The 27,233-nt window shown below is 40.7% G+C and overlaps 2 protein-coding genes across 7 annotated transcripts in view; one reads left to right on the plus strand and one right to left on the minus strand.

The window, feature by feature from the left end:
- Positions 1 to 17,178, plus strand: part of bcar3 (BCAR3 adaptor protein, NSP family member) — an 82,114-nt gene extending 64,936 nt beyond the window's left edge. For all 4 annotated transcript variants that reach the window (XM_084355397.1, XM_084355399.1, XM_084355400.1 and 1 more), the window contains 13 exons: positions 4,651 to 4,779; positions 6,680 to 6,805; positions 7,288 to 7,404; positions 8,136 to 8,368; positions 9,207 to 9,307; positions 9,788 to 9,922; positions 10,716 to 10,940; positions 11,875 to 12,488; positions 12,579 to 12,694; positions 13,143 to 13,314; positions 13,753 to 13,864; positions 14,072 to 14,275; positions 14,371 to 17,178. In XM_084355397.1, coding sequence (XP_084211523.1) covers positions 4,651 to 4,779; positions 6,680 to 6,805; positions 7,288 to 7,404; positions 8,136 to 8,368; positions 9,207 to 9,307; positions 9,788 to 9,922; positions 10,716 to 10,940; positions 11,875 to 12,488; positions 12,579 to 12,694; positions 13,143 to 13,314; positions 13,753 to 13,864; positions 14,072 to 14,275; positions 14,371 to 14,549 — 2,463 coding nt within the window. In that variant the 3' untranslated portion in view covers positions 14,550 to 17,178. The remainder of the gene's footprint in view (positions 1 to 4,650; positions 4,780 to 6,679; positions 6,806 to 7,287; positions 7,405 to 8,135; positions 8,369 to 9,206; positions 9,308 to 9,787; positions 9,923 to 10,715; positions 10,941 to 11,874; positions 12,489 to 12,578; positions 12,695 to 13,142; positions 13,315 to 13,752; positions 13,865 to 14,071; positions 14,276 to 14,370) is intronic.
- Positions 17,179 to 18,257: 1,079 nt separating this feature from the next.
- The window catches only part of fnbp1l (formin binding protein 1-like), a 54,642-nt gene continuing 45,666 nt past the window's right edge, over positions 18,258 to 27,233 (minus strand). For 2 of the 3 annotated variants that reach the window (XM_084355481.1, XM_084355483.1), the window contains one exon: positions 18,258 to 26,635. In XM_084355481.1, the coding sequence (XP_084211607.1) occupies positions 26,495 to 26,635 (141 nt within the window). In that variant the 3' untranslated portion in view covers positions 18,258 to 26,494. The remainder of the gene's footprint in view (positions 26,636 to 27,233) is intronic. The other variant, XM_084355482.1, reaches the window with a different exon arrangement.

Genomic DNA, 27,233 nt, shown 5'->3' on the forward strand with positions numbered 1-27,233 from the left:
TGATTGGTCACCGCCTGCTCAGACTGGATTGTCAACAGAAAGACCTGGGTTTGAACTCACATGTCATCTCCACCCAGACACACAAAAACCTTTCAAGAGTTTAAAAAAAAAAAACCCTCTCTGTTCTTGTGTAAAATCCAGGTAATCCACAGAAAAATGTTGAAATCTATTTGAACAATGCCCTTTGTTTTATGATGGTCTAAAAACCGCAGCACTTTAATGCAGAGTAGGAAATTATTTTGTATGGCATGTCAGCTTTTTTTATACGTTGAAGAGAAACAAAAAATAAAAGTAGTGAAGGCGAGTGCACTGTTATTACATTATCTGAGTGTCTTATGTAGTGCAGATGCTACGCCATGGAGGTTAAAATGCTAGAGTCCTTGGCTCGGTGGGTTTCACAAAACGTAGCTTTTTCTCTGTATTTTGACCTTTTGTACACACATAACCATTGTTTTTAGATTACTAGCTAACGGCAGCTACAGTTAGCAGCAGTTAGCAGTTGCTCTGGGAATATGCTGCCCTCTAGTTGTTTGTAGTATGAATTTGAGAGGTGGCCATTTCTTACATATTGCACCTTTTAAGATGAAGATTGTTTCTGAAATGGTGCTAAAAACTTGTCTGGACAGATTTTATTTGTTTTAAAACCCCATTTTCCAAAATACCCGTGTACGTGTGGACTAGGCCTACTACTCAACCTCCACTCCTGAGTTGTCTTCATTCTATGAGTCATTCTGTCAGTCAGTATCAAAGGGAAACTGTCTTCTTGGCGTCACAGCGATCATAGATAAACAACTGGTTCAACAACTCATGTGCTCAGAGTCACGGTAGATATTTCACCATCGCTCACCGTCTTATGAAGGTGTCTGATTTTATGACTCGATCAGGAAGCTATAAACTCGTTTAAATTGTAAGTGCTGAGAAAAGAAGAGGAGGAGAAGTGAGAGAGGAAAGGAAACAAGGATGTTGGAAAGTCAGGCAGGTCAGTGCAGTCCTCTGTACTGCTACTGCTGTGTTGTGGTCCATGTTCACAGGGTGGTACTGTACATATAAATGCAGCTGCTCTCTGACGATGACATCATATTGCAGGGTCTTATTAAAGGCCAACCTATAAAAAAAACACTCCCATCATCCATCTCCATCTCTTCTTATTTCTCCCTCCGAGGCCTCTGCTTCCATCTCTCGCCCTCCACCCCTTTGTCCTCCCTCTCTGTTCTCTTCCACTCTTCTGCTCATCCTTCCTTATGTACACGATCCATTCCCTCCCTCCTTTGACGTGTCTCTTCATCCCCCCTTCCATGCATCCCTGTTCTCCACAGCTCCTGTTGGCAGTGTGGCTGCATAAAAGCATTTTATTGTGACTGTTGTGATGAATGTAATCACAGACATGGCTAAATCAATGATCAAAACATTTATTATTGCATCTTTAGTTTACTAGAGCTCCAGCACAAGCCAAATAAACTGAAGTTAATACAGCTGCCAGCTCCTATGTTTTCAGTTCTACAGTTGAATTAGTTCTGTAATGCCGGTGCAACAGGAAAAACATGCTGCCCAGGTAGTGCGCTAATGTGTGTAACGTGCTGCAGCTAGACTGCTGTGTGACACAAAATGAAACTTATAATAGTGATGCAACCTCTACATCTTCCCCTTCTAAACTTTTAAGTACATCTGCCTTTATCTTTTGCCTCCCTCGGCCTAAAATGATACTTGGATGGATATTAATGTGTTCCAGATGACACTGATGCAATATGTTCTTGTTTAGATATCAATCTGCATGATTACCCAAGTGGGTAAAGTGAAGTGGTAAAAGCTGAATGATAATAGAAAAAAATGTAAGATAAAAGATTGGGATTTTTATTCTGTTTCCTGCTGCAAAGCGAATTTTCTTTCATATTCCGTTCTCCAGATTAAATGCAATAAATAAATGAACAGATAATACTATGACCATAAGATTACAGAGGCGCAGCCATTGAAGAATCCATAAAATGAAAGGGAAAAAGGGGAGCAACAGGACAACAAACATAATTTAATTCAGATTTTCTTTGTCATTTAGCTGACAGTTTAAACCAAAGCGACATACAATTAGTGCTTTCATCAGAGAATCAGAGATAATAGATAGTTTTTATCCATCAAGTCGTTTGTTTAAAGTAGAAAAAACAGATTTTTAATATGGCCGAACTACTTGGCAATGATATTGTGTACAGCATCTAATTTCTATACAGTAAAATCAATGACAGGTCAATTCTACCGCCCCGAGTACTTTCCATTGCTGCACGAACACACACACACACACACACGCACGCACGCACACAGTCATACGACACAAGTCTGCACTAGTTGGTGTGGTGTTTCTGTTTCGAACCAGAAACAAACAAAATCAGTGCCTGTGCATTAGGACACAGAGCCTGTTGTGTTCTGCTCTGTTGTTTTCTGTGTATGAGCTGTAATAGGATACGCTGATTTCCTGTCATGTATGGAGACATGGAGGCTGAGGGCACAAGGGTCTATTCTAATGACTTTAGAGAGAGAACAAGCAGTATAGAGATGAAAGGATGCACAAGGTTTCAGTTTCATGGGGACGCTTATGGACATATTTCAAATTTCATTTTCATGGCTCAATAATTCCATATAAGTGTGCCTGTGTGCCTGCATGTGTGTGTGTGTGTGTGTGTGTGTGTGTGTGTGTTAATGCAAGTACTCTTGTAGCTCACGGTGTCTGTCAAACCAGTCAGACCATGCAGGTTTGGATCAAAGTGTTCTTCAGAGAGCTCTTCCCTGTTGATCATGAGAGTCTTCAAGGCTCTAACATTCACTGTCCTCAGACACTTTTTAAAGGTCTTTTTACACTGAGCAGCTGATTTTAGCAGCTAACTTAAGCTAAAAGTTTCACCTGTCAACTTCCAGTGAAAGTTCAGAGAAGCGTCTGCGTCATATAAGTGTGTGTGCGTGTGTGTGTGTGTGTGTGTGTGTGTACATCAGGTGAGGGTGTGTATGAAGGCAGGTCCGGGCAATTGGGTGGCGTCTGTTTGATGACATCACATTAGGAGGCACCAGGTGAAAAGCCACGAGAGGAAAATCACAGGGGACAGTGAGAGAGAGAAAGAGCGAGACAGTGTGTGTGCGTGTGTGTGAGCATGTTGCTTCAGAGGAAGTCAGAGAAAAGAAGCTGTGTGTGTTTGAAAGTGTGTGAATGTGTGCTATGAAGTGTGTATTTAAGGAATGGAGAAAGAGGAAGCGATGCAGAGACCCAGCAGCTGTCATGTAAGTGTGTGTGTGTGTTTAGGTGTTAGGGGGTGTGTGTGTGTTAAAGGTATGCAGGTGCTTGTGCTGACTCTGCATCCTGTCAGGTTGTTAGCAGATCTGTCCGTCCTTCACTTTTTTCTTTTTATAAACTGTCTGCGTTTGCTTTTTGGATTTAACTAAGTGATCAGTGATTTCCTCTGTCGGGTGTCTGGATGAGATACACCTGTCTGTTTCTCTCCATCATCAGCCGTAAGGCCTCACTTCTTAACTTTCCTTGTTTTAAACGACCTTCAATCAATTTAGTTTTATTAAAGTCTTGAAAGATGTTGTTTGAAGTGATGTGATGTTTGAAGTCCTACAAGGCAAATAATTAATTTTAGGCTACATAACTAAAACTTACTTTTGTCCATAAAAGTCTTGTGGCTCCTTGTTTAGGAAGGATTTGTGTTTCTGTTGTTGGCACTTAAAAAAGCTTTTCAATCGATCAAGCCCTCATGTCCTGTTTTATGTAAAATATATTGTGTCTTATCATGTTTTTAAATGTGTCAACTTTGATTATAATTGGAGCAATTTCAGATTTTATTTTTAATTGAATCTGTGTTAAAAATGGAGCTATTATTACTATTGTTTACTGTTATTGGTAGTAGTAGTAGTGGAAGTGTCAGTTCTAATAAATGCATGATATACGGAAGTTATATGACGAGGTATCATAAGAAAATACACGTGATAAAATTAGAGTATGCTACATGAGCTGTAGCTTTAGCATTAGCTTTGTGACTGAGATCTGACAGTCCTGCGGTTTAGTTGTCGCTCCTCTGTGGTCAGTGACGGGAGAACCTGAGGGTTGGGGCACCGCAGAGGGCTGCAAGATAAATCTGAGTAAAGACAAAAACACTACAAAAAAAGTACTTTTTGTTCATAGATGTCATTTTCATCATAACATTATAAATGTGTTGTAATTGTTAAAAAAATACTAGATAATTTTGCCTATTTAGACAAAACAGAAGGTTGGAAACCACTGTGCTACATCATGAAGAAGCACAAAGGCTTCATTTCCTCAAGCAGTGACATCAGCCCTGATGTGTACTTTCAATCTCACTCTTTTCTCAGCTTTTCCTCCATGCACTCACTATTTTTCCTTACATTTCTTTTAATTTACAATGGTCACTCTGGAAGGATAATATTTGTAATAGCCGTGCCTTTGAGCTTTGACCTCATCCCTGTTTGTTTAAGGGAATCAGGAACTGTTGTAACTTTTATGATTATTGTCACTCTTGTGGTTGAAGAGTCTGCTACACGTCAATGACTGCGCAAAATGGTCTGTATAGGAAGTTTGCTGTCATAAATGAACGCGCTGGTGTCGGTCAGGCACAGTATTAAACTCTTGTTTTTGTATCATTTTTATCACAGTTCTCCAGAGATCAGTTCATCCTGGACTGTCCGTCAGAGAAACTTCACAGAGAGCTGGAGGAAGAGCTAAAGACGGACTCCGAGGAGCCGAGAAGCCACGCGTGGTACCACGGAGCAATACCAAGACAGGTAACGCACACACATGTTCCCACACACACACACACAAATCTGAGTCATGAGTCCCTCCCTTTAAAAGCCTGGTTAAAAACTTGTTGAACCAGATCACGTATTATTAGACTGCCATACTGCACACACACAGCTTACAGAAAGATTACAGCTTAAATAGTGGCCTCAGCAGCGTAGCTGAGGTTGTATGTAAGGTCAGTGTGCACATGTGTGTGTGTGTGTGTGTGTGTGTGTGTGTGTGGGAGACAGAGAGAGACACTGTGTGTTCCCTCTAAACGCCAGCTCTGAGATGTAATCATTTTTAATAAGCTGCTTCCTTTAGCTAAACTAAACTACCATTATATACTATACAAACACTTGCTTAATTAAAGTCTGTCACTGTGAGAGTGTGTGCCTGTGTGTGAGAGAGAAAGACAGAGAGGAGAGGCAGTAAATGTAACACAAGTGTGATACATACAAAATGAAAACCATCAGCTTATTTCATTATTTAACCTCTCAACAACATTCAGATTCATTTCATCCTCATGGCGTCACATGGCCTTATGTTTAACTGTGTATTGATTCAGTGAAGTGAGTGCTTTGTTTAACCTAATATTTATAATCTATTCCTGTTTGTAATTACTAAAAGTTAATTAGTTTTGCAGTTAGACTTGTTTAAGATTTAACGTTTTTATGGAGGGCTGCAACTAAAGATCATTTTCATCATCGATTGTTAATTTTGTCCGTAGTAATAGTGAGAATACACATTATGATGTACTCCTGATCCATCTGCTGATAACAATACTGATACTGTTAAGAGTTATTTTTTCTTGAATCTTGTTTGTATTATGTGTAAGGTTATATGAGGCTGTAGCAGACTTCACTTTTGTTAATTAAAACAGCAAAAAATATACAGAATTGCATAACGTTTAAATGTATTCCAAAGCAATTTACTTGAGCTGTACATCAGGCAGGATTCACTTGCATCAGGTGTGGGAGAACAGTTCGCTTTGGCAACTCATTTAATGTTTTGAAAAACAAAAAAAGTGCTCAGCATGCATTAGCAACGGCTAATAAGTAGATTTTGATGCATGAATTCACAAGCAATAAGAGAAATTCAAATGGTGCAATGGGAGATTGATTATCAATCAATCAGACTGTGGAATCTGGATCTGTACTTGGATCAGTGGCCTCAGCACGCTATCTGTTACATGAATTGGGTCAGTAGCGGCAGCCACTGATCGGATACTGGATCTGATCAGTCCGACATCTAACCTAACCAACAGTCCAAAACCCAAATATATTGAGATTAATGCCACATGTAAGCTGAACATTTTCACATTTTAGAATCTGAAATGCAACAAATGTTTTGCTTTTAAAAAAGAAAAAACAATGAATCATTCATTACAATCGCTTATGATTAGTTAATTAATCGACCAATTGTTTAAGCTCAAGGTCTATTTACTGGGTATTTTCTGGACCAAATCTTGTGACGTTACACAACAGATAAATGGATAAAACTCACTGACCTAAAGTATAAACTATAAAATCTCCCTTTTTTCTCGTACCATCTATTTGGGTTTAAAATGAATAAATTATACATGGATAAATGATAAAACATGAATGTAAATCTATCCGATGATCTCCTAGCTGGATAAATACTGTAAAAGGTTGAGGCTTTAAATATCTTCATGTCTTACGTAACTGCTGCAAACCAGACAGCACTGAGCTCATAAAGAAGGTAGCAGTGTAACAGCCAGCCATTATTCCATTTAATTAAATGTTTGGACTATAAACAAACACGATGTGCCTGTGTGCGTGTGTGCGTGTGTGCGTGTGCGTGTGCGTGTGCGTGTGCGTGCGTGTGTGTGTGTGTGTGTGTGTGTGTGTGTGTGCCCATATATAATCCTCTCTATTGTTCCAGGTTGCAGAAAACTTGGTGCAGCGTGACGGGGATTTCCTGATCCGTGATTCGCTGTCCAGTCCAGGAAGTTATGTTCTGACCTCCCAATGGCGAAATGCAGCACAGCACTTTAAAATCAACAAAAAGGTAAGACCATGTGTGAGTTCGTAGACATCAAATCAATTTTCTTTCTTTATTAAAATGAATATAAGAAGACTTTATGCTATGAAGAATCAACTTTTCTTGGCTAGTAGCAAAGAGCAGCAACAGAAAACATTAAATGTCGCACTTTCTTTTAGAAACATTAGTTTTTTTCTCTTTAGATTATGCCTTGTAAAAGGAGTGTGTGTGTGTGTGTGTGTGTGTGTGTGTGTGTCAGCTTGTACCAGTGTAACGATATCATGGTTTGGGTTTAATTAGATCCCTTTTACAAAGTAAACCACATGTTGGAAAGGATAACTTCTCGCATTTGTGTGCATTTTTATGGTTGCAAGGCCATGACATTAGACTAACGTGATTGGTCAATGATGGTCCTGGAGCAATACTAATGTCAATGTTGTAGGAACAACACCAACGTGGTGATATGTGATAACTGATGAATAACTTGATTTCATACATTTCTCCTTCAGGTAGTGATGTTGAACGAAGCCTACACCAGAGTCGAGTACCGGCTGGAAAGGGAAGGGTTTGACAATGTTCCTGCACTTATCCGATACTATGTCGGCAACAGAAAACCTGTCTCCCAGGTGGGTTCAGTCAGATTTTGTTTTCTTTGTTTATTTTTATGAAAATCATCTCCATGGATCCATTGGTGGCCTTCCTCTGCTGTTGGACTCTATGTCAAATGCCATCCAAAATGTGTTCCTAGCTGATGTTAATTTGTTCCTTAACTCAGCAAGTACACAGTTTGTAAGTGTTATATCCTTTATTGTACTGGCAATGTTTAATAATTCCTATTTGCATTGCTTAACATCAATGTTGTAGAAGTGGAGCATCTGTTCTTCAGTAGCCACATTATCAATACAGTTTATAGTTGCTCACTTTCTGCTTGTGTTAAAAGCATAAATACACATTTGCAGCTCACTGATATGATGCTATAAGTGGTATATGATATGATATGAGGATAATGCTTCTAACCTTCCCTGTCACTGATTTTAAACATCAGTATGGCCGATCGCACAGAACAGCTGTTGACTGCTGTTAACATAGAATAAGCTCCAATCAAATTTCTTACTTGATCAGTTGTCTGACAACAGAAAATAGATGTTGAAAAAAAAATACAACCCCAAATCACAGAGATGCCGATTCACAGGGGACTTGATTACACAACCTCTATATTTGGGGAAATGCGGTAGGTCATTTGCGGTTGAATTTATACCTTACAAATTACAGGTGTGGCAGATTCTCACCGTCACAGGTCCCCAGGTAATACTTTACTATGGTTTGTTTCATCTCTTCTTCTACCTGTGCCTCTAAGGTGGTCGGAGCCATCATCTTCCAGCCAATTAACAGAGCGCTGCCACTACGCTGCTTGGAAGAAAAGTACGGGCTGTCCAACAATCATCGAGATCGGCTGATGGCGCAGGAGAGGCGCAGTCAGAAACGCCTCAGCCTCAACATTACCAACGGACACACACATGACAACACACGCGGCGCGCATGACAGCACACACTGCCGGGACAACGGCGTGGGCCGAGGCAGCCAGCTCAGGTTGGTACACAACTAGAAACCGACACAAACACTGAATGACGCAAAAGCACCAATATTCCTCAGTGGCCGGAGTAATGTGTGTGTTTGTTGTTTCTAGACAATCACATATTGAGTATGTGTAATTTGTTCGATTTGACAAAGACCTGTTGTATTTTTTAGCTCCAAGCGACACAAGCCTATTACTGAAAGTGGGTAGTGGGCCACAGACCAAATAACATGCTGTCTGCTGTAATTAAAATAATGAAGACTCACCTTTACTCTGTCAGCCTCTCTCTTTGTTTCTGTTTCTCTCGCACTCTGAAAGACTTAAATCACCTTTTAATCCCTTCCTGCTTTTAAGCTTTTAACATGTGGCCTCGAGCTGTTAACATTCATCATCCAGGCAGTAGGCTGTACACTATATACAGATATGTTCCATATGTAACATTAAGGCCTCTATAAATAAAGACATGGTGTATGACTTTTCTGCTTCAAGAACAGACGTGTGTAATTTCATGCTGCACATGGAGCATAATGTATGGAGTCCATATCTGTCTGAGTAAAGAGGCAGAGCGGGAGCGAGGAAAGATAAATATGTGGTCCAGAGTGGACCAGAACAAAGAGACAGAGAAGAAAAGAGGGAAGGAGAAGAGGCTTTGTGAGATAAAGGAGAATCAAAACTGAGAACAGTCCTGGTCTGCAGAGGGCTTCTTTCTTTCTTTGGTACTTTTTATTCTTTCAGTCTCAACATTTTGATTACTATTTGTAACAGGTTTGATTTTTTTTTTTCTCCTTCATGCATTTTTGTATCTTCAATATATTTATCGATATTAAATTTCCGTCCTCTCTTTTTACTCAGGATGAAGGATCGCTGCGGCAGCCAACCAGCAAGTCTCAATCAGGTCCAAGAGAGACGACGCCCGCTTAAGGCGCACCAATCAGAAAGCTACCTGCCTCTCGGTCAGTGAATGTGAGACTCTTGTAACAGCTCCTGAAACCCTTTTCTAATGAGGGAAATGCTCATTTTTACAACCATCCAAAAATCTAATCCCATATTATGCAGCGGTTGGCCAGGTGTTCAGAGGTGTAAAACTAAGGTAGCAAGTTGTTCTACACAAAACTTGTTTTGTTCTAAGGTGTGTACCGCTTAGTGTGATTCATTATGTATCACTCCTGGCACGCAGGCAGCAGGGTAATTGTTTTGAACTGCTGTATACAAGGCTTCTCTGTTTGAAGAACACTGAAGCCTTTTTTTTTCTTTAAATTAAAATCTAAAAAGAAAAATGTGGTTTCTGCCCGTCCCTCTTGTCTTCTGCTTTTTGTGTATTGTTTTATGTGTTCTTCTCGGGTTGCGCACCTTTTTTTCTTTACTCTGCTCTCTTCTCTCTGTGACCTTTACTTGTCCTCTTTGTTTTCTGTTATCTACTGTCGTCTCTTCAGGATCCAAACCTCAGCCCCAGCAGCCTCCTGACCCTCTGCTCCCGAGTCCTAACCCCAAGTCTCCAGTCTTTCGGACGGGCAGTGAGCCAGCGCTGAGCCCCTCTGTCCCACGGAGATCCGCAGAGCTTCTGGCAGGTCAGTAGACCATTGAGCCTTTATCTGTCTGAGGTTTGTGCAAGTTAGACTTGGTGATTGCATCTTTTCTCTCAGTCCCACGATTCTGTCAGTTTTGTCTTGGATCTTAATATTTTCTAAACTACATAATATAGAAATACAGGCTACAATATAGTATTAAACTGAGTATTTATAACATTTCTATGAAAATTCACACAATAAAAACACAATATTTCAGTGAAGATACTGTCTGTGTGAAAGGAAATACCTCTTTGGGGATACACAAACCGCTGTAATGATTAAGCAGCATTTTTGACACCATTCTCACTAACATGGCCGCTTCTAATCAAGAATAATATCAAGAAGAGGCAAAGGAGAAAAATAAGGAGAAACCCCGGCACATAGGTGTAAAATCACTGATACCACAGCAACAGACTCAGGAGGCTTTCCCGTTCTTTCTCCCTTTCCTCTTTTCTGCACTGATCCAATTACCTGAACAGCCAATCAGAGTGATTCTCTCACCGATGAGCCGCTGCCAATTCTTCATGCTAAATCAGCCAAAAAGCCTCTGACAAGGACTGTCCAGTGCCGACTGTCCGCCGTGTGTGAGGGCTTGTTTTGCAAGTCTAGTCACCCGGCAGCCATCTTGGCCATGCCTCCCAGCAGTTATTTCAGGTTAACAAGACGAGGCCTCTGTCTAAATAATAAATACACATTCTACTATAGATGTGTGGTATAAGGCGTCCTGCAAAATTGTCTTTTGGAAGGTGTACATAGGTGTTTCTTATGACATGTTTTGTTCATGTGTTTTCAGGCCAGGCCATCCGGGGCTCTGACAGCCAGCTGTGTCCTAAACCGCCTCCCAAACCCAGCAAGGTGCCGCTGGCTCGACTGCCTCGCTCCCCCTGCCTTCAGCCACTGGTTCTCCCCTCCAGCTCCTCCAGCCTCACAGACTCCTCCTCCACCTCCCCCCGGCTAACTGTGACCCCGCTAGACTCCACATGTGGGGAATCTCCTGGTTCTACATGGAGCAGTGGAGGTAACTTTGTCTTTCATGAAATGTATTCACATGAAATGTTATTTTCGAACAATGTGCGGTGTTTTGTTATGTCTTAGCTCTTTATTTTATTTTACTTTTTTAATTTCTTTTTTCTTTCTTTCTTTTGTATGTACAAATAGTTACATACATTTATTTCTATATATACATGTTCGAAAATAAAAACTCATTCATTCATTCATTCATTCATTCATTCATTCACTCTGCTGTTTTTCTTTGCTGTTTCTTTTCTTTTTTTTCTTCTGGGCACTTATAATGTCACATAGAGCTTTACCAGAAGCATTTTATACATCAATAAATCATTACTCCACTAGTCCCAGCAACTAGGAAGTGGATGCTTTGGAGCAGATTCAAAATATGGATATAAATAAATAATACTATTCAGAGGCCATATCACTCAGCCCAAAAAATGAGTGGAGTGGAAGTATAAAGTAGCAGAAAATACTCCAATTTAATAAAGCTCCAATTTGTACTTCATTGCAGTAATAAGTTATACTCAGTTACATTCTATCACTGTTAATTCAGAATTTTGACAAGATTTGTATTTATGCCACCTCAGTTTAAAAGAAACCTTCAGACTGAAGTTCCTTGGCTTTTTCATTTTAATTAGGTTTACAAGCTGCTTTCAACCCAGTTGAATTAACCTGTGTAGTACTGATTGTCCTTATTAACATAAACATTTCCTTTTACTTGATCTGTGTGCTCATATTCTATTTGAATTACTGTATTATTATTATTATTATTATTATTATTATTATTATTATTATTGTTATTATTATATGGACTGTTGGGGGCACATTTGCAGTAATATCTGTGAATGCACTCACTTCAATACATAAAAGAAGTTAAGCAGTTAGAAGTATGTAACTATTAATGCTGTGACTTTAAGTAAATGGATGTGGTTGTTGCTCCTCAGCCACCACAGGCCCTCCAGTACCTCCAGTCAAACCCCTGAAGTTCCAGCATCAGCTCCTGCCTGCAGACTCTCTCAGCTCCTCCAGCTCTGTAGTTTCACCGGCTGAACTGGTTCCGTGTCTCGATTCAGAGGCAACAGGACGGACTGAGCGCCTGCAGCCGAGCCCCGCAGACCTGAGGTCCTGCAGCCCGCTCGAGTGGGAGGAATCAGATTCACCGAACTCCCTCCCAGATGACATCCTCGGACTTCAGCCTACGCTCTGCAGCTACGTGGAGAGACTGAGGAGAGAGGGGGAGGAGATGGGGGGGGTGAAGGAGGCAGGAGCGAGGAGAGGACTGGACAGAAGCTCCTACCATCACGCCATCGCCGCCTTAGAGAACACCAGCGAGGAAGAGGAGGAGGAGGAAGACAAGTGGAGGGAGAAAGAGAGGAGCAGTTTCCAGCGGCCAGTCGTAGAGACGGAGTCGACGTTCCGGCCAGCAGAGTTCGGATCTCGACTTCTGCCGCCGGAAAACAAACCGCTGGAGATGGTGGTGCTGAAGAGAGCGAAGGAGCTGCTGCTCAGCCACAATCACCACAGTATAGCCAGACATCTGCTGATGGCCGACTGCCAGGTATCCAAACACACAGCAGACAGAATAAGAGAGGAAGATAAAAACAACTAAATGTAACTGACAGCCTCTTGTAAACATCGTCCCCTCCAGGTTGCTAGGATACTCGGAGTGACTCCAGAGCTTAAAGGTCGGATGGGCGTGTCCTCCGGTCTGGAGCTGGTGACGCTGCCGCACGGTCGACAGCTGAGGCTGGACCTGATGGAAAGGTTAGCTTCACACACACAATCTTACTGCCACTTACAGTGGAAATAGACAACTTTTCAATTCTCCTCTCCGAATGTTTCCACTGTTGCTAACACTGTCGCAAAGACATTTGTGTTCCACAAAGATGTTGTAATTTTTGTTTTTTCTTGTGAAATCCTGGGAACCATCAGCTCTTCAGACCTCTAACATGTCTTTATTCAACCACAGCTGATACACCAGCCTGCACAAAAACAAAAATTTGGGATGACCTCAGTGGTGACTCATACCTGCTGATTCATGGTACTGTCCGGTTTGAGGCGGTCCTGTAACGAGAATAAATCCCCATTCAGAGAGTCACTTCTGTCCTGTGACCAGACAGCCTCCGAACGATCAGATTAGAGACAGAAACAGACACAGACGTCAAATTGCCGTTGGCTGGTGCTAATAATCAACCTATCTTCCATCTCCCAGGCACCACACCATGGCGATAGGCGTTGCCGTGGATATTCTGGGATGCACGGGCAGTGTGGAGGAGCGGGCGTCCACCTTGAACCGCATCATTCTGGTGGCGTTGGAGCTGAAGGACACGGTGGGCGACCTGTTCGCTTTCACAGCCCTGATGAAAGCTCTGGACCTGCCACAGGTAACACACCACACACACACACACACACACACACACACCTCATCACAGGTTAGTTAATGGTGTTACTGAGTAGATAACATGTGTGCCAATTGTGCCTGTTGGTTTACCAGTGTGTCCACTCGACAGGAGCAGAGGGTGTTTTAATGTTAATGATTCACATAAATTGAGCTAACCTACCTTCAAATGATGCACCTTGTAAACATTATAAAGTAACGGAAGTGGAGCTAAAACAGACCTGGTTTCTACTCGGCTCAGCTCGTAGTAAATGGTTACAAAGTAGAGACGCCACAGCGCTGTAGTTAGTTTACAATAAAGTCACATTGGACAGGTAATAAAACAGCAAAATAAAGAGTCTTAGTGACGGAAAAGAAAAGTTACCTAGACATTCAATAAGGTAGTTGTGTGGATTAGAGTTGATTTCTGTCGATCTCTCTGCAGATCAGTCGTTTGGAGGAAACATGGACGACTCTACGAAGGAACTACACACAGACCGCCATCAGCTACGAGAAAACACTCAAACCTTTCTACAAGAATCTGTACGAGGGCACAGGTACTGAACACACACACACACACACACACACACACACACACACACATACACATTCAAACACACCTACACACACACACAAACACACACAGATAATGAGGTGAACTTAATAAAATAAGAATTATAACAGATCCTATAGATCATATTTTATATTAAAAAAACCTTTCTGCTCCAAATGCACTCACCTTCCTCCTCCTCCTCCTCCTGCAGCGTCCTCTCCTCCGGGGATCTGCGTCCCCCTCCTGCTGCCCCTCCTTACTTTAATGGAGCGTCCATCAGTCACTCCAGAGGGGGCGGAGCTCTGGGAGACCAGCGACCAGGGCTGTGACATAATGCTGCGCCACCTGGAGGCCGCACGCGACGTCGCACACCGTGCGCCAAGCTACACGGCCAACGCACAGAAGATCTTACAAGGTACAGACAAATAAATTCCTTCTCATCGTCTTTTTCTCCATCGTCATTAAATGTTTCTCAGGATCTTAAAGTCGTTTCATGTGTTTCTACTTCAGAGTTCCAGTGCGACGACGAGCTGCTGGAGGTGTTCAGAACAGACTTTCAGCTGCGGCTGCTGTGGGGGAGCCGCGGAGCTTCAGTCAACCAGTCAGATCGCTACAGCAAATTCAACCTCATCCTCACCGCGTTGTCAAGGAAACTGGAGCCGCCGCCAAAAACACAAACCTTAATCTGACTTCACCTGAGCAGCTAATCTCATGCTGACACGGTCTGGACTTCAGCAGAACATCACGTGGATCAGAAGACAGCTGTGACGGAGAGAAACAAACTCTAACGAGGAAGGAGGACGAGCTGCTTTCAGAATCAGACGTCACACTCTGCTCTTTTATCTTTTCACAATATCAGTTAAAGGAGAAGTCTGTATTTTTTTTCTCCATCAGTTCAACATGCGTTCAGGGCTCATAGCATCAATGTCCAGTAAAACAATATAAACCTGCAACTTTCAGCTTATCTAAGGCCTTGTCCAAACTAATAAGGATATTTTTCCACTCAGTTAAAAAAAAACCCTGTCTACAAAACCTTCATTTTACAAAATATCTCCGTACACACGAGACGGCAAAAACGATTACAAACGCTGAACCTCGTATGCCGGCCGGTGGGTGGCAGTAAAGTCACTGATGCATCAAAAATACCAGAGAGGATGATTCTGAGCATGCACAGTGAACTTTTTCCCCTTTGGCATAAAAGGTGTAGAGTGTGTTTTGAAAAAATATCCGTATCAGTATTGACAAGGCATCTGTTGTATCAGAGTCACTATAAGACTCCACACAAGCAGCCAGAGCTAAACATGTTAAAGCAGCTGTAAGCGTTATTTTCTGTTTAAAATAAGTCTTACATTTCTGAACTGAACACTAAAACTGTTTGAGAGTGTTTGGTAGGTAACTCATATCTCTCCTCCCCCTGCTCATGTAAAGAGAAAATTAATTTTCTGCTATCCCTGCCCACTTTATCCAATCAGGACAGAGAACTCCATAAAGAGGCGGTCCTGTCTGCTCAGGGAACAGGCAGAGAGCAGGATCCCTGAAACAGGGAAAGCTACCATACCAACTCCAGCGCTCCCGACGAAGGCTTAGGTCCTGTGTCCACATAGAGTTATTTCAGAAAGCCAGCGTCTTTTTTTAATCGTTTCCAATGAGGAGTGAGCGGAGAAAAGGCACAGCACCCAGTGTCTTTTTCCAGAGCGCGCCGCCTTGTTTGTGCGGCCGCTCCAAGTTGGAAGTCTCTCAGTTTTTCAGACAGGTGCTGATGACATCACCGTGGCTCTTTTTCTTTTTCCTGGCCTCGGTGAGAATATTTACTGTATTTTGTCTCCTATGAATCATGTCATGCACCCACATCCTCCTTGCTCCAAGGTCCCGATATTAAATAAAGAACAAACGGATAGTAAACTGCAGAGAGGCGGTGTGGATCGTACAGTGGCAGGTTGTCAAGATATTGTTGCCATAGAGACAAGACGTACATGCAGCGTTTTTTTTCTCTCTTTTCACCCCTGAGAGCACAGCCAGCGCTTTTCTGCCTGAAAAAAACACAATGTGGACACGGGCCCTTATACTACCAAACGGGCCATGAAATGAAAAAGGCTTGAACTAGAGAAAGAGGCAAAGAGAGCTGCCTCAAAAGAAAAAAAGAAAGGAGTCGTGCAAGTGTGGTGACATCGAGAGGAGGGAACGGATTCCTAACAGCAAACAGACAGGAAGTTAGCTAAACGATGACGCTTTCAGCAGCTTTAACAAAAAAAAAACATCTACCAAACTATAAAATGTTGACTTTCATCAGTTAGAATAACAGCTCTGCCCAGAGTTTCGGAGCCAACTTCTTGCCATTTTTTTGCCACAAATGACACCTTTAAGGAGCCTGTTATCCTTAAACCTATCTTGTAATATAAATATCCCCAGAATTGGAGAGCCTGTACATCGTTGTGTCACTGGACTGTGATGACAGGTATCATGTCTGTCAGTTACGTTTCACTCACCAGGATCAGGTGATGCAGTGGCCACAGGTCACAAAGTTTCTTGATGTTTTGGTGACAAAAATCCCCTGAAAATGGTGGAACTGCTGCTCGGTTGGGTTTTTAAAGGGAGTGACAGATAGTCGTGTGAGAACAGAGCCGACAGTAGAGGCTTAAAGGGAGACTTTGGTCTAGAAAATGTTGCTTTTTCCTGAACAGGCACTTGTTTGATTTTCACACTGACATTCCAGTTAATGGAGAACATGGTCCCTCGAGCTCTGAATCCTGAGACCAGCAGAGAGAGAGGAAAAAGAGAAATAATCTACTGAGTTGATCGAAATAATACGTTTATTTAACTGTTACAATGAGTGATCGCGGTTTCAGCCTGTTGTTTTGATATAAAACTGCCTCACATCAGTTTGTTGCTTTTTTAACGAGCGGAGAAATGTCAAGAAACAGTTCAGATATTCAGTAACGTGGAAATGTATTTAATATCACTTCCCAAAAGGTATTTTTCTTCTCCAATCATCAGATGACAAAGATCTAAGGTAAATATTTTTAACTGCATTCACAGGAGCAGAGATACTTTCTGTACATGTGTAAATGAAGCTCCAAGTGATTCTGGAAATATTTTTGTTTCAGCAAAAACGTGAATTGATTAAAAGAATGCCACAAGTGCGCTCACATGTGAGACTAAAGTTGTACATATTTGAAATGTTGGCATGTTAATAATTTGACTGTACATATTTTATGTGGAAGACTGACTGTAAAAAAAAGATATGATGATTTTAATATGTTTATATTGTTATGAACTACTGTAAGATTCAATAAATATGGTGTACGATCTGAGGAGGAATACACAATGTCTGCATGTGTCGCAAACGTTTAAAAACACAGTTATGTCACATGATTCATAGACTCAGTTATTTAACTTCTGCCGGATGTTGTGTGCATGAGCATGACATGACAGAACTATTTGCAACAAATACAACCAGGCATTATAAAATGGTAGAGGGTAATGTTTCATATCCCTCAGGACAATAACCAGCTTCGTTTGTGGCGACCAAAACAGGTATTTTAAACTGAAAAATGTTTTCCTAGCCCTAACCAAGTGGCTTTTGTGTATAAACCTAACCACAGAATAAGTACAGCATTGTAACAGAGAGTGAGGACTGAACCCAAAATGTATAACTTTAAGTTATTTATTCTGGTGATTAGTTTTGAAGTGTAATAATGTTACCAGAATCCTCTTGATCGTGCATTAATCTCACTTTGTTACTGCTAAAAGTGCTCAAAGAAGATTTGAGATTTAGCTCAGTGCAGCCGTTTAAAGGAAAAACTAGAATTACCGCCTCATGGTTGTATGCCTCAGTGCACCAGTCAAGTTGCTGTTTCAGAGCTGTGGCATTTAATAATGGCCATTACATTTTTCGGAGAATATTATGACATCACAGTGTGTTTAACCTCTGACCTTTTGGATATCAAATGTGATAACTTCCTAATTTTCACCTATTAGACATTTGTTTGTCAAATGTAATATATAAATATACGTATAAATTCATGAGTGATGTCACAGTGAGCTTGACCTCTGACAAAATCTAATCAGCGCATCATTGAGTCATAGTGGACATTGTTACCAAATTTGACAAAATTCTTTGCGTTCATGAGAATGGGACGTACGCAGACAGACAAACTTAAAACATAATGCCTCCGTCCAGGGCTGTCGTCAGTACAGAGAAACAAAGGACATGAACGTGAACTAGTTCATTTTTGGGCTGTGAACTTAGTTCAGAATTCAGAATAATATAATGTGTGAACTGAACTTTGAACTTGAACAACACTGTTGACTAAAGCAGAAGGTCACAGCTGAGCCTGAGTTCAGGAGATCACTTCGTACCTTCTGCACTGATAGTATATCAAAGAAAACAAATCCACTTCTCATTGCTGCTTATTTTATTAGAACAATATCTTGGAAGAAGAAGAGGAAAAACAAAAAGCATTTTGTTCACAAAGTGTCTGACAACATTCAAAGTAAAAGATGTGCACATCGATATGGAAAGAGAAAGTACTGCCATTGGTTATTACAACATATACAACATGGTAAAAACACATTTACATGGATGTTAAGATCCTGCAGAATCACTTTGTACCTGCTGGTTTTATTTACTGTGATTTGATGTTGACGCTGATAAACAAAAAGGGTTTCATCGTGACTTAAACAGCAGGAGAGAATCTGTACATGATGAGACTTTAACAAAAGAAGAGGAATGTAGAAGAAGACGTCTGGTTCTTGCTGGGTGGTAAACAGCACCATGCTCACAGTAGCCTGGCAGGTTTAGGCAAAAAACTGTTTGTACACGAACTTACTGCAGACTTTATCATATTTAGCATCTCAAAGCTCATTTGTTATTATGGGGTTTTGCATAATATTCAGAAGCACAGCGGCTATTACAATACACAGCTCAGTTTTTATATGTATATCAACGGTTAGAAAATAATAATCAACAGTTAATGGGACTTTTGGTAAAGTTTCAAAGCTGCTGTGTTATCGCCTACATCGTTAAGGCTTTGATTAAAGGGACAGTGCACTCCGAACAGGCCTGTGAGTCAACCTGAAAGAGGACATTTCAGAAGAAAATGAAATATTCAGACTGTCTGTCTGTTTAAGAGTTAGTAAAAATAAACACTCATTTATCAGAACACAGAGGACCATCACCTTTTATGTTGCAGTCTGAGTGCACGTTTACATTAACAAGCAGGTTTAGTGTTGAAGCTTATTTCTATTTTCTACATTTTGTGTGAGGATTTTCATTTTATATATAGTTTTTAATTGAATCTTTGGGGTTTGTTGAACATAACTAGCACTGGAAGACATCGCCTTGGGCTGTTAAAACTTTCAATTTTAACAATTTTTAAAATTTAATAAACTTAACAATCGAAAATAACATCAATAATGAAAAAAAAATATTTCAGCTTTAATTGCTTTAAAACAGAAACAGGATTTAACAGTAACACATTTTTTGCGCACATCTAATATCATAGCTTTAAAAAAACAAACAGCCAAAACGTGAGCCGTGACATTAGATATGTGAACAAAACAAAAAGCGTTGATGGATATGTGTACATAAAAAGCAAAAACTGGCAGACAGCAGAATTTGTTTACTTTCATTTGCATCTTTTTTTCAAGAATCGTTTGGGGGAAAAACACTTTTTTTGCCCCCCCGAGAACTGAATGAGAAGATTGATACCTCTCACGTCTGTACGGTGAATATGAAGCTACAACCAGCAGCCTGTTAGCTTAGCATAAAGACTAGAAACCAAGGGAAACCATTAGCCTGCAAGTGAAGAATTTTTTTCATTTTGTAATCCAGTCAGGATAACCTTTTTAAGTTCCTTCATTTTCTTTTTCCATCTGTGGAAACATGAAGAAATGTTTTTCCCCCACTCTATTTCACACTTAATTTTTTTTTCTTTCTCCTGTATTTTTTCCCCACATATTTTCACAGAGGGAAAATTTATTTAAAAAATTGAGGAACTTGGCAAACTTTCCCCCGACTAGTCCTGAAGTCATAACACAGGACAGAAAACAGTTCCGATCAGACTAAGAAAATGGATCACTGGAAAATAAATAATTCTTCACTTGTCCCTCAAGGGCTTCTGTACTCTGTCCAAATGTTAAAAATGTATCTTGTTTGTTTAATCTGCATGAAGTGTAAAAGCATCAAGTTGTGGAAAGTTAATTCATCACAATGACAATGAGTTTCTTGAATGTCTGATGCGAAATGATTCACAGACAGGAGAGGAAATGTGGAGTAGTGTGACCGCAAGTTCAAGTAACAACACCTACAGCATCGTTCTGTACATTTCACAGCTTCATCGAAGGAACAGATTACAACGAAAGCGCTGCCACCTGCTGTTTACATCGACATGAGCGGATTAATTAGTGGCATTTTTGTCTTAAATAGCATCAAAAGGAAGTCAAACTTTACTTCAGATGTGTAGTTTTTTTGTTAGTCTGTTGGAGAGATACAGTGAATGGTTAAAAAGCGATCACCAGAAAAAGAGATGAGTTCAAAGAATCCAGAAAATCATGCAAAGAAAGTCGGTCAATGCTCGTCAAGAGTTACAAAAGAGTATAAAAACCATCAGGAGGAGAGAATAACTAGAGCCGTTTTTGTTTTCTCGCTGCTACACAGTGGTCATTCACACAGTTCACATCTCCTTCAGCAGACAACAGATTAATTAATTATTTCATTCATTTATTCACTCACTCGTTCATTTAATCAGATTCAAATGCTGTAGTACTTCAGGGCAAAGTGCATCAGTTCAATTCAAACCGCGTTGTCTGTCATGAAGAGTGTCGATCAAACAAACCTAAAAACAATCACCATGGAAACACATTCAGCATGACATAAAAGATGTTAATATGTACAAATCATTCAATGGTAAAACGTCACGCATGTAACACGAGAACATGTATGCACATTTACGCGTTAACGTGTACGGAAGCCAAACGAACGCGTTTTTGGCCCGTTTGGCCTTCCATACAGTGCATACATGTAGTTGATATATTCATGTGTGTCGTCACATTCACAAATACAATTGATTAAATGGGGAAAACACGTTTCATGGAGATGTAGTAGAGAGTCCCGGAGGAGGCGGGGCTGAACTGAGGTGGCTGATGGGAGATGTAGTCAGGCGGACGAACACACACACCCAGATGTGTGTGTGTCCGTGTGTGTAGGCGTGGAATAATCCCTCCACAGTAAAACAACATGAAGTTTTAAGGCAGAGTCTGACTGTAAAGACACCAGAGCTCCTCTTGATGTTTGGTGTAACTGACAGTGGTTCAGTCCTGCTCAAGCTGAGCTGTGGTTTGGTGAAGGAAGGCTCCCACCTGCTGGTCGACTGGTGGAATTACAACCCAGGAAGAAAAGGAGAGGAAAGGTGGGAAAGGAAAGGTGGTAGAGAGGTCCTGTGTTCACCTGATAGTCCTGCTATCTGCCGAGAGAGCAGCTCTGATTTTACTCAGCTGTTGTTTTGGAAGACATTTAACACACAAACATAAATCAAACTCATGCTGGACTTCCATTCAACATACGACACAGCCAAAGTTACAAACACACACTTTCATAGAAATGCAGTTAAAGTCACGGATGAAACGCTTGATCATGTTCGGGACACATGAAGGACATGCGACTGTATGAGGGTGAAGGCAGGCATGAGGAGCAAGGTGGCTCAGGCAGGCAGGCAGGCAGACATCACCAACAGAGCACAGATGATGATGATGATGATGACAGGGATGAGTTGGACTGACTTTGTTAGTGGCAGCAAATACTGCAACCATTATAAGGTGACAAACCCTGACGTTCTGCGTTAGAAATTAACTGATTTTCTCTCACGGGGAGCTGGACCAAAGTTTTGGAGGTAAAGTCTGATTAAGAGAAACTGGTAAGTGGAAAAAAACGAAAATATTTTAATTTTCCATAAAAAGGAAACTGAGATAGCTCATAGAAGCTATTGTGACATTTTTTACTTATTTTTGACCTTGAAAATAGCAGTTTGACCAAGAAATGGCTCATCACAAAGTTCACTTACTTGGTGTTTCCCGCAGCTTTCAGCCGCATCTCACAGCATCCCTCAGAGGATGAGGTTGCTCTCTCGTTTGTGATGAGAATTTCCTGTCAAAATGCTATTTTAAGGATTGTGAAACCCAAAAAGAAGCCACTACAAAAGGCCTTAGAGACACTTTTCCTCCAACGCTTTGAGCGGCACCCTCAGAGGAGACTCATTTCATTCATGACAGGCACACTCTCCTGTTAAAGCACAAAGCAGACGGTGAATCAGTGAGGTGGGGAGATAAATCATAACTAAACACTTATCAGAGCAAAAGCCCTGCTGTTGCACTGCTCTCATATGGAAGGTAAAACCACCTCCTGCAACATCAGAGACTGTTTACATGCACAAAATATTCCAGTTATTTGGAAAGAGACAAGATTCCTAAGCTGTTTATACGACTAATGAAAATAAATGTATTCTAGTTTACGTGCAGCCGTGCTTTCTTCAGTTAGGAAACACAGCTTCACGTTTCAATTCGTTCAATATTGTAGTACAGGAGTTACATAACGTTATCACCCTCAGAGAGCAGAACATCAGCAGGTTTTTACCCCTAAACAAGGCCGTTAAACATGCGCAGCCATCACAGAAGTGCCATATTTTAAAGGAACACATCACCAAAAGATGAAAATTCAGTCATTATCTACTCACCCACATGTTGATGTGAAAGTCAGACAAACAGCATTCTGCTAAACAACTGAAGAAACTGGGGACTTGTTTTAAAATGTTTAAAAAACAACACAAGGAAAGCAAAAAATAGCTCTTCACAGCTCATCTGGTGTAATCCAAGTCTCTAGAAGTCCCACGATCTCAGAATGATTTGAAAATACATTATTTACACCCTTTTTTAAGCAAAAATCTTCCCTTTAGCTACTTGGCTAAAAGTGGTGCAGGAGCTCAACTGCAGCTGTATGTGACATCTTTTCGAATCTACGGGGATCTCTGGGCTTCTAGAGACTTGTATTACACTGGAAGAGCAGTATGGAGCCATTTTATGTTAGTTTTGTTGTTTCTTTTACCTCCAACAAGGAGGTTTTCATCCACGGTTGGTTTGTCAGCAGGATTACACAAATGCTACTGAAAGGATTTTCACAAAACCTGGATGGAGGATGGGTCTCAGCCCAGAATAGACCCTGTTTACTTTTGGTGTGGATCCAGATAAAGGGACAGAACTGGAAAGTTTTCTCACTTTCTTTAACATTGTGAGATGAAAAAAAGCAGGTGTCTTTAGGTCTCTGTGGATCCTAAAACGAAATGCAGATCAAGCTGATTTAAACATGTTTTACTTGATATTGGATGAGGCCGTGGCGGAGGTAGTGCTAGTTTTTTTTTTTTTTTTTACGTTTAGAACAAGTCCCCATCTACTTCAGTTGTTTAGGAGAATGTTGCAATGCTGTTTTGCCTTGATGCTCCAGAAATGTTTTGTGGACTGCACAACTTCACCTGGCTTTCCTTCAACATGAGGGTGAGCAGATAATGACTGAATTTTCACTTTTGGGTGAACTGTTCCTTTAAGAGCCTTACAAACCAGGAAGTTGCAACTTGCAGCCACTGATTATTTTATCACAAGTCCGGCAGCACTGTGATCGTCTTTACAGGCCGTTTCACCACCAGGAAAAAACATTTAAAAACTCCTGCAGGTAATGGCGGGACTTCTCCACTGGCTGACACATATTAACAACATCAAAGCCTGTTTTCAGCTTTAAGGTCGTCTACTTCTCTATTTATGACCCTCCTGTCTTCCTCTGCTATCCAAGAATGCTTTGGTGATTATGGATAAGTGAGCATGCAGACATGCAAACCTGCCACTTTATCTCTCTTTCCCTCTCTACCTCTCTCTTTCTCCATCACCACCCCCACCACCAACAATCAGCGATCAGCGTGAGCCCTCCACCAGCCAATCAAATCGCCCGGCCACCCTGCAGCCCTCAGGAACCTGCAGTCACATAGAGGAGAGAGACAGTTACTAACTAGACACACATACGCGCACACATGATTGAGGTTGAGGAATAAAACTTTAAAATTCGACTGTGAAAAAAAGGAAGACATATCGTGTCTGAGTCTGAGCTGCTGAGAGGATCCTTATCTCTCTTTCTTTTGTCGAACTAACTGGTCGTAACAGCCCAACACACCAGGTCGGCCATCTGCCAATGTTGCTAAGCGTCTCTGGGACGATATGGGTTCACGCGGATCACAATAAAAAAAAAAAACACTCACGATAAGTTGAACGTGTTTAATCTCCCTACATGACTGAAGCAACATCAAAGCTGTCTGGCTCGTATAGTCCAAGATTGATTTCCTGATTTATTATGAATTACCTCAGCCTGTAACCATGGCTGAAGGCTCGCCTTGCACATTGACAGGGAGAGGAGGGTACCAGCATTTACTTATCTTTTGTTTGTGCAGGAATTCATGATTACTTATTTAAGATTCTTTAATCGATTATTTTTCACTAAAAACAGATTTATGTCCCATCTGTGATACAGACGATCGACAAAATTTAAGGTTAAAAAGAGATTCCAGTGTGTTTTAATGCAAATTTTAAGAATTTTTGTTACATCTTCTCGATAAGAAGTTAATATATTAGCGTGAAAAAAACGCTGCTTTATCATGGTTTTCATCGCTGATGTTCTTTGATGTCAGTATAGTGTCAGGGCCTTTACAAACTTTTCATGGAAATCCATCCAACAATCATCAAGAAATTCAAGTCTAGACTGAGTGACAGTCTGATTGACATCGCTATCTTGTGTTTCATGTTTCCACAATAGACTGAACGTGCAGCTCAGCATGTTGTAAATGAATTGAAACTGAATTATCCTCAAACACAGTGTTCAGTGTCTATTGTGAAACCATACAGCAGCAGGTTCATGACCTTTGGTTACACTCAGCAGCCTCCCCGGTAACTGTGTAAGAGCTGATAACATTATGCTAACACTTTCCAGTCTGTATAGGTCACTCTATAATTGGGTGCCATGATTCTGCACGTTTGTTTGCACTACAGGGTGTCGGCTGCTTTAATAAGCCTTCGAACGTGACTATATTGAGATGGTTACTGTGAAACAGGAGCAGCAGAGTACTAAACTCTCATGGATATCAGTGGAAACTAAAGTTTAGAGCTGTTTTTGATCAGTGACTCAAAGAAGAAGACAGAGACTGAGACATCAAATACATGATATGTCAATGAGAATAATCAGAATTATTCTTACAGCCTCCTTTAATTGAAGTGAAATCATTTTCACACTGGACTTTGTCACTTTCATAACTTGTTACTAACTGTATTTCCTAAGTCTTTTACATCGGTCGATGTAGATTTAGATAAAGAATACAGCTGGTGATATTCCATATTTTCTTAATCTTTCAAACCAAAACCAACTATGAATTATTATCTGCGCACGCAAAGCTGAATATTTCTTATTCCTCTGTGCTGTCCGACCCCCCAAACACCCCGTTCAGGCCTGTTATTACCATCTGTCCTGAGTGACAGCACAAAGCCCGTCAGTTCACACCTGGCATTTACATGCATCTTGAGTGACCGTCTTGTTGTGATGGGACACTTGTAGCTGAAAATATTCCCCAACAAATGTATTATTTACTACAGTTTTAGTAATGTTTGCTAAAAACTTCAGCGACCAGCTGTTTCAATGAGTGTTGAGTAAAGATTGAAGTCCTTTACATTACAAGTGTTTACAAACTAAAACATTGGTTTTGTTGACAACAAAGACAAATACTGAATAACACCAGCTTTGTCCTTTAAAATGTCCACTTCTGCTCTGAAGGGACACAAAATCTAAAAGACTGAACTCCTGTAACAATGTCCGGATGAAAACGGTCTCTCTACAGAGGCTGAAACCAAACAGACCCCTGTCAGGATCTTCCAGTTTAAGCGTAATGGCACAGTAACACAGAAAAACCAATGTGCAGGTACACACACACACACACACACACACACACACACACACACACACACACACACACTGCAATCAGACAAATAAAAACACCTTCAAATGATGTCAACACAGGAAACCAAAGAGCTTAAAATCAGTTATAAACGTCTCCAGTTTAAAAAAGAAACATCGAAATAATTAAAGGAACAAGTAAAAATAAAAAATAAATTGCTTCTAATATATTACATAAAACAATCTTGAACACTTTGATCGATAAAGAAGTGGTGTTGCCTCGACGTCAGGCTCAAAACAGCAGTGGAGACACCTCACCCACACACACACACACACACACACACACACACACAAAGAAACACCTCATATACAACATACAAATCTCTCAAACACCATCGAATATGTTTTTCCTGTTTGTCTTTGAGCTCAGACACTCACCTCTGAAACACCAGTCCCACAGAAATGAGGTGAGGATGAGGACGAATGATTACAGAGTTAGAGGAATAAACAGGAGGAGGACAGACAGAAACAAGATGGATGAATGTCCATGCAAGTGGTCAGATGTTCTTTTTTTTCATTTGTAGTGTTACGTGGATGTACAGAAAACAGGGGTGGAGGAGGGGATGACAGACGGATGAGAGGACAGAGGACAGTGTAGCTTCAGATGTAGGTGACAGCACCTTTGCTGTTTTTCTCCATGGTGATTTCTACATAGGAGGTGGGGACGTAGCCTTCCTCTCCGCTCTGCTTCCTCGCCCTTGTCCAGCCGTCGCCTTTATCCTCCTCGATGATGTACAAAACCTGCAGTGGAGGAGATGTCAGAAGAACACAATGAGCTTCTTCTTCTTAGCAAGCATGGTGAGACACTACAGCTGAATATGGTATTTAGTAACATTAAGACAATTATTTTTATTTTCATTATTTTCATTATTATTAGTTTTATTAGTTTCTGTATTACAAGCATTCTGAAATCAGCTAGCATTGATGTTAGCCTGCTCGAGAGGCTAACACTGCTGTTTTTAGGAATAGAATTGTTCTTTAAATCAGGCTATGAATGAGATAAGAACAAACTCTTTTGTAAAGACCCTCAGAACATAGATGGGAATAAAACTGGAAATTATGGCATACGTAAGTGCTGCTAAAGTGGAGATTTCTGGCTCTGAGAAAACCCTCATTTTAAAGGAAACAGCCTTTAAAGATTCTTTTTTTGACAAAAACTGGTGAATAAAAAATTAACAAGAAACTTCCTCAATTGATTATTGATTAAATATTAAGGAAATGGCCTTTGAATATATGTATTTTAAGATAAAACTAGTGAATGGGTTAAAAATGTTAACTAACAGATATCACCATGAAACTTCCCCAGTTAATAAATATGCAGATGAGGCATTATCTGATT

The sequence above is a fragment of the Pagrus pagrus genome (genome assembly GCF_965226575.1).
Source record: "Pagrus pagrus genome assembly, chromosome: 6".
NCBI lineage: Eukaryota > Metazoa > Chordata > Actinopteri > Spariformes > Sparidae > Pagrus > Pagrus pagrus.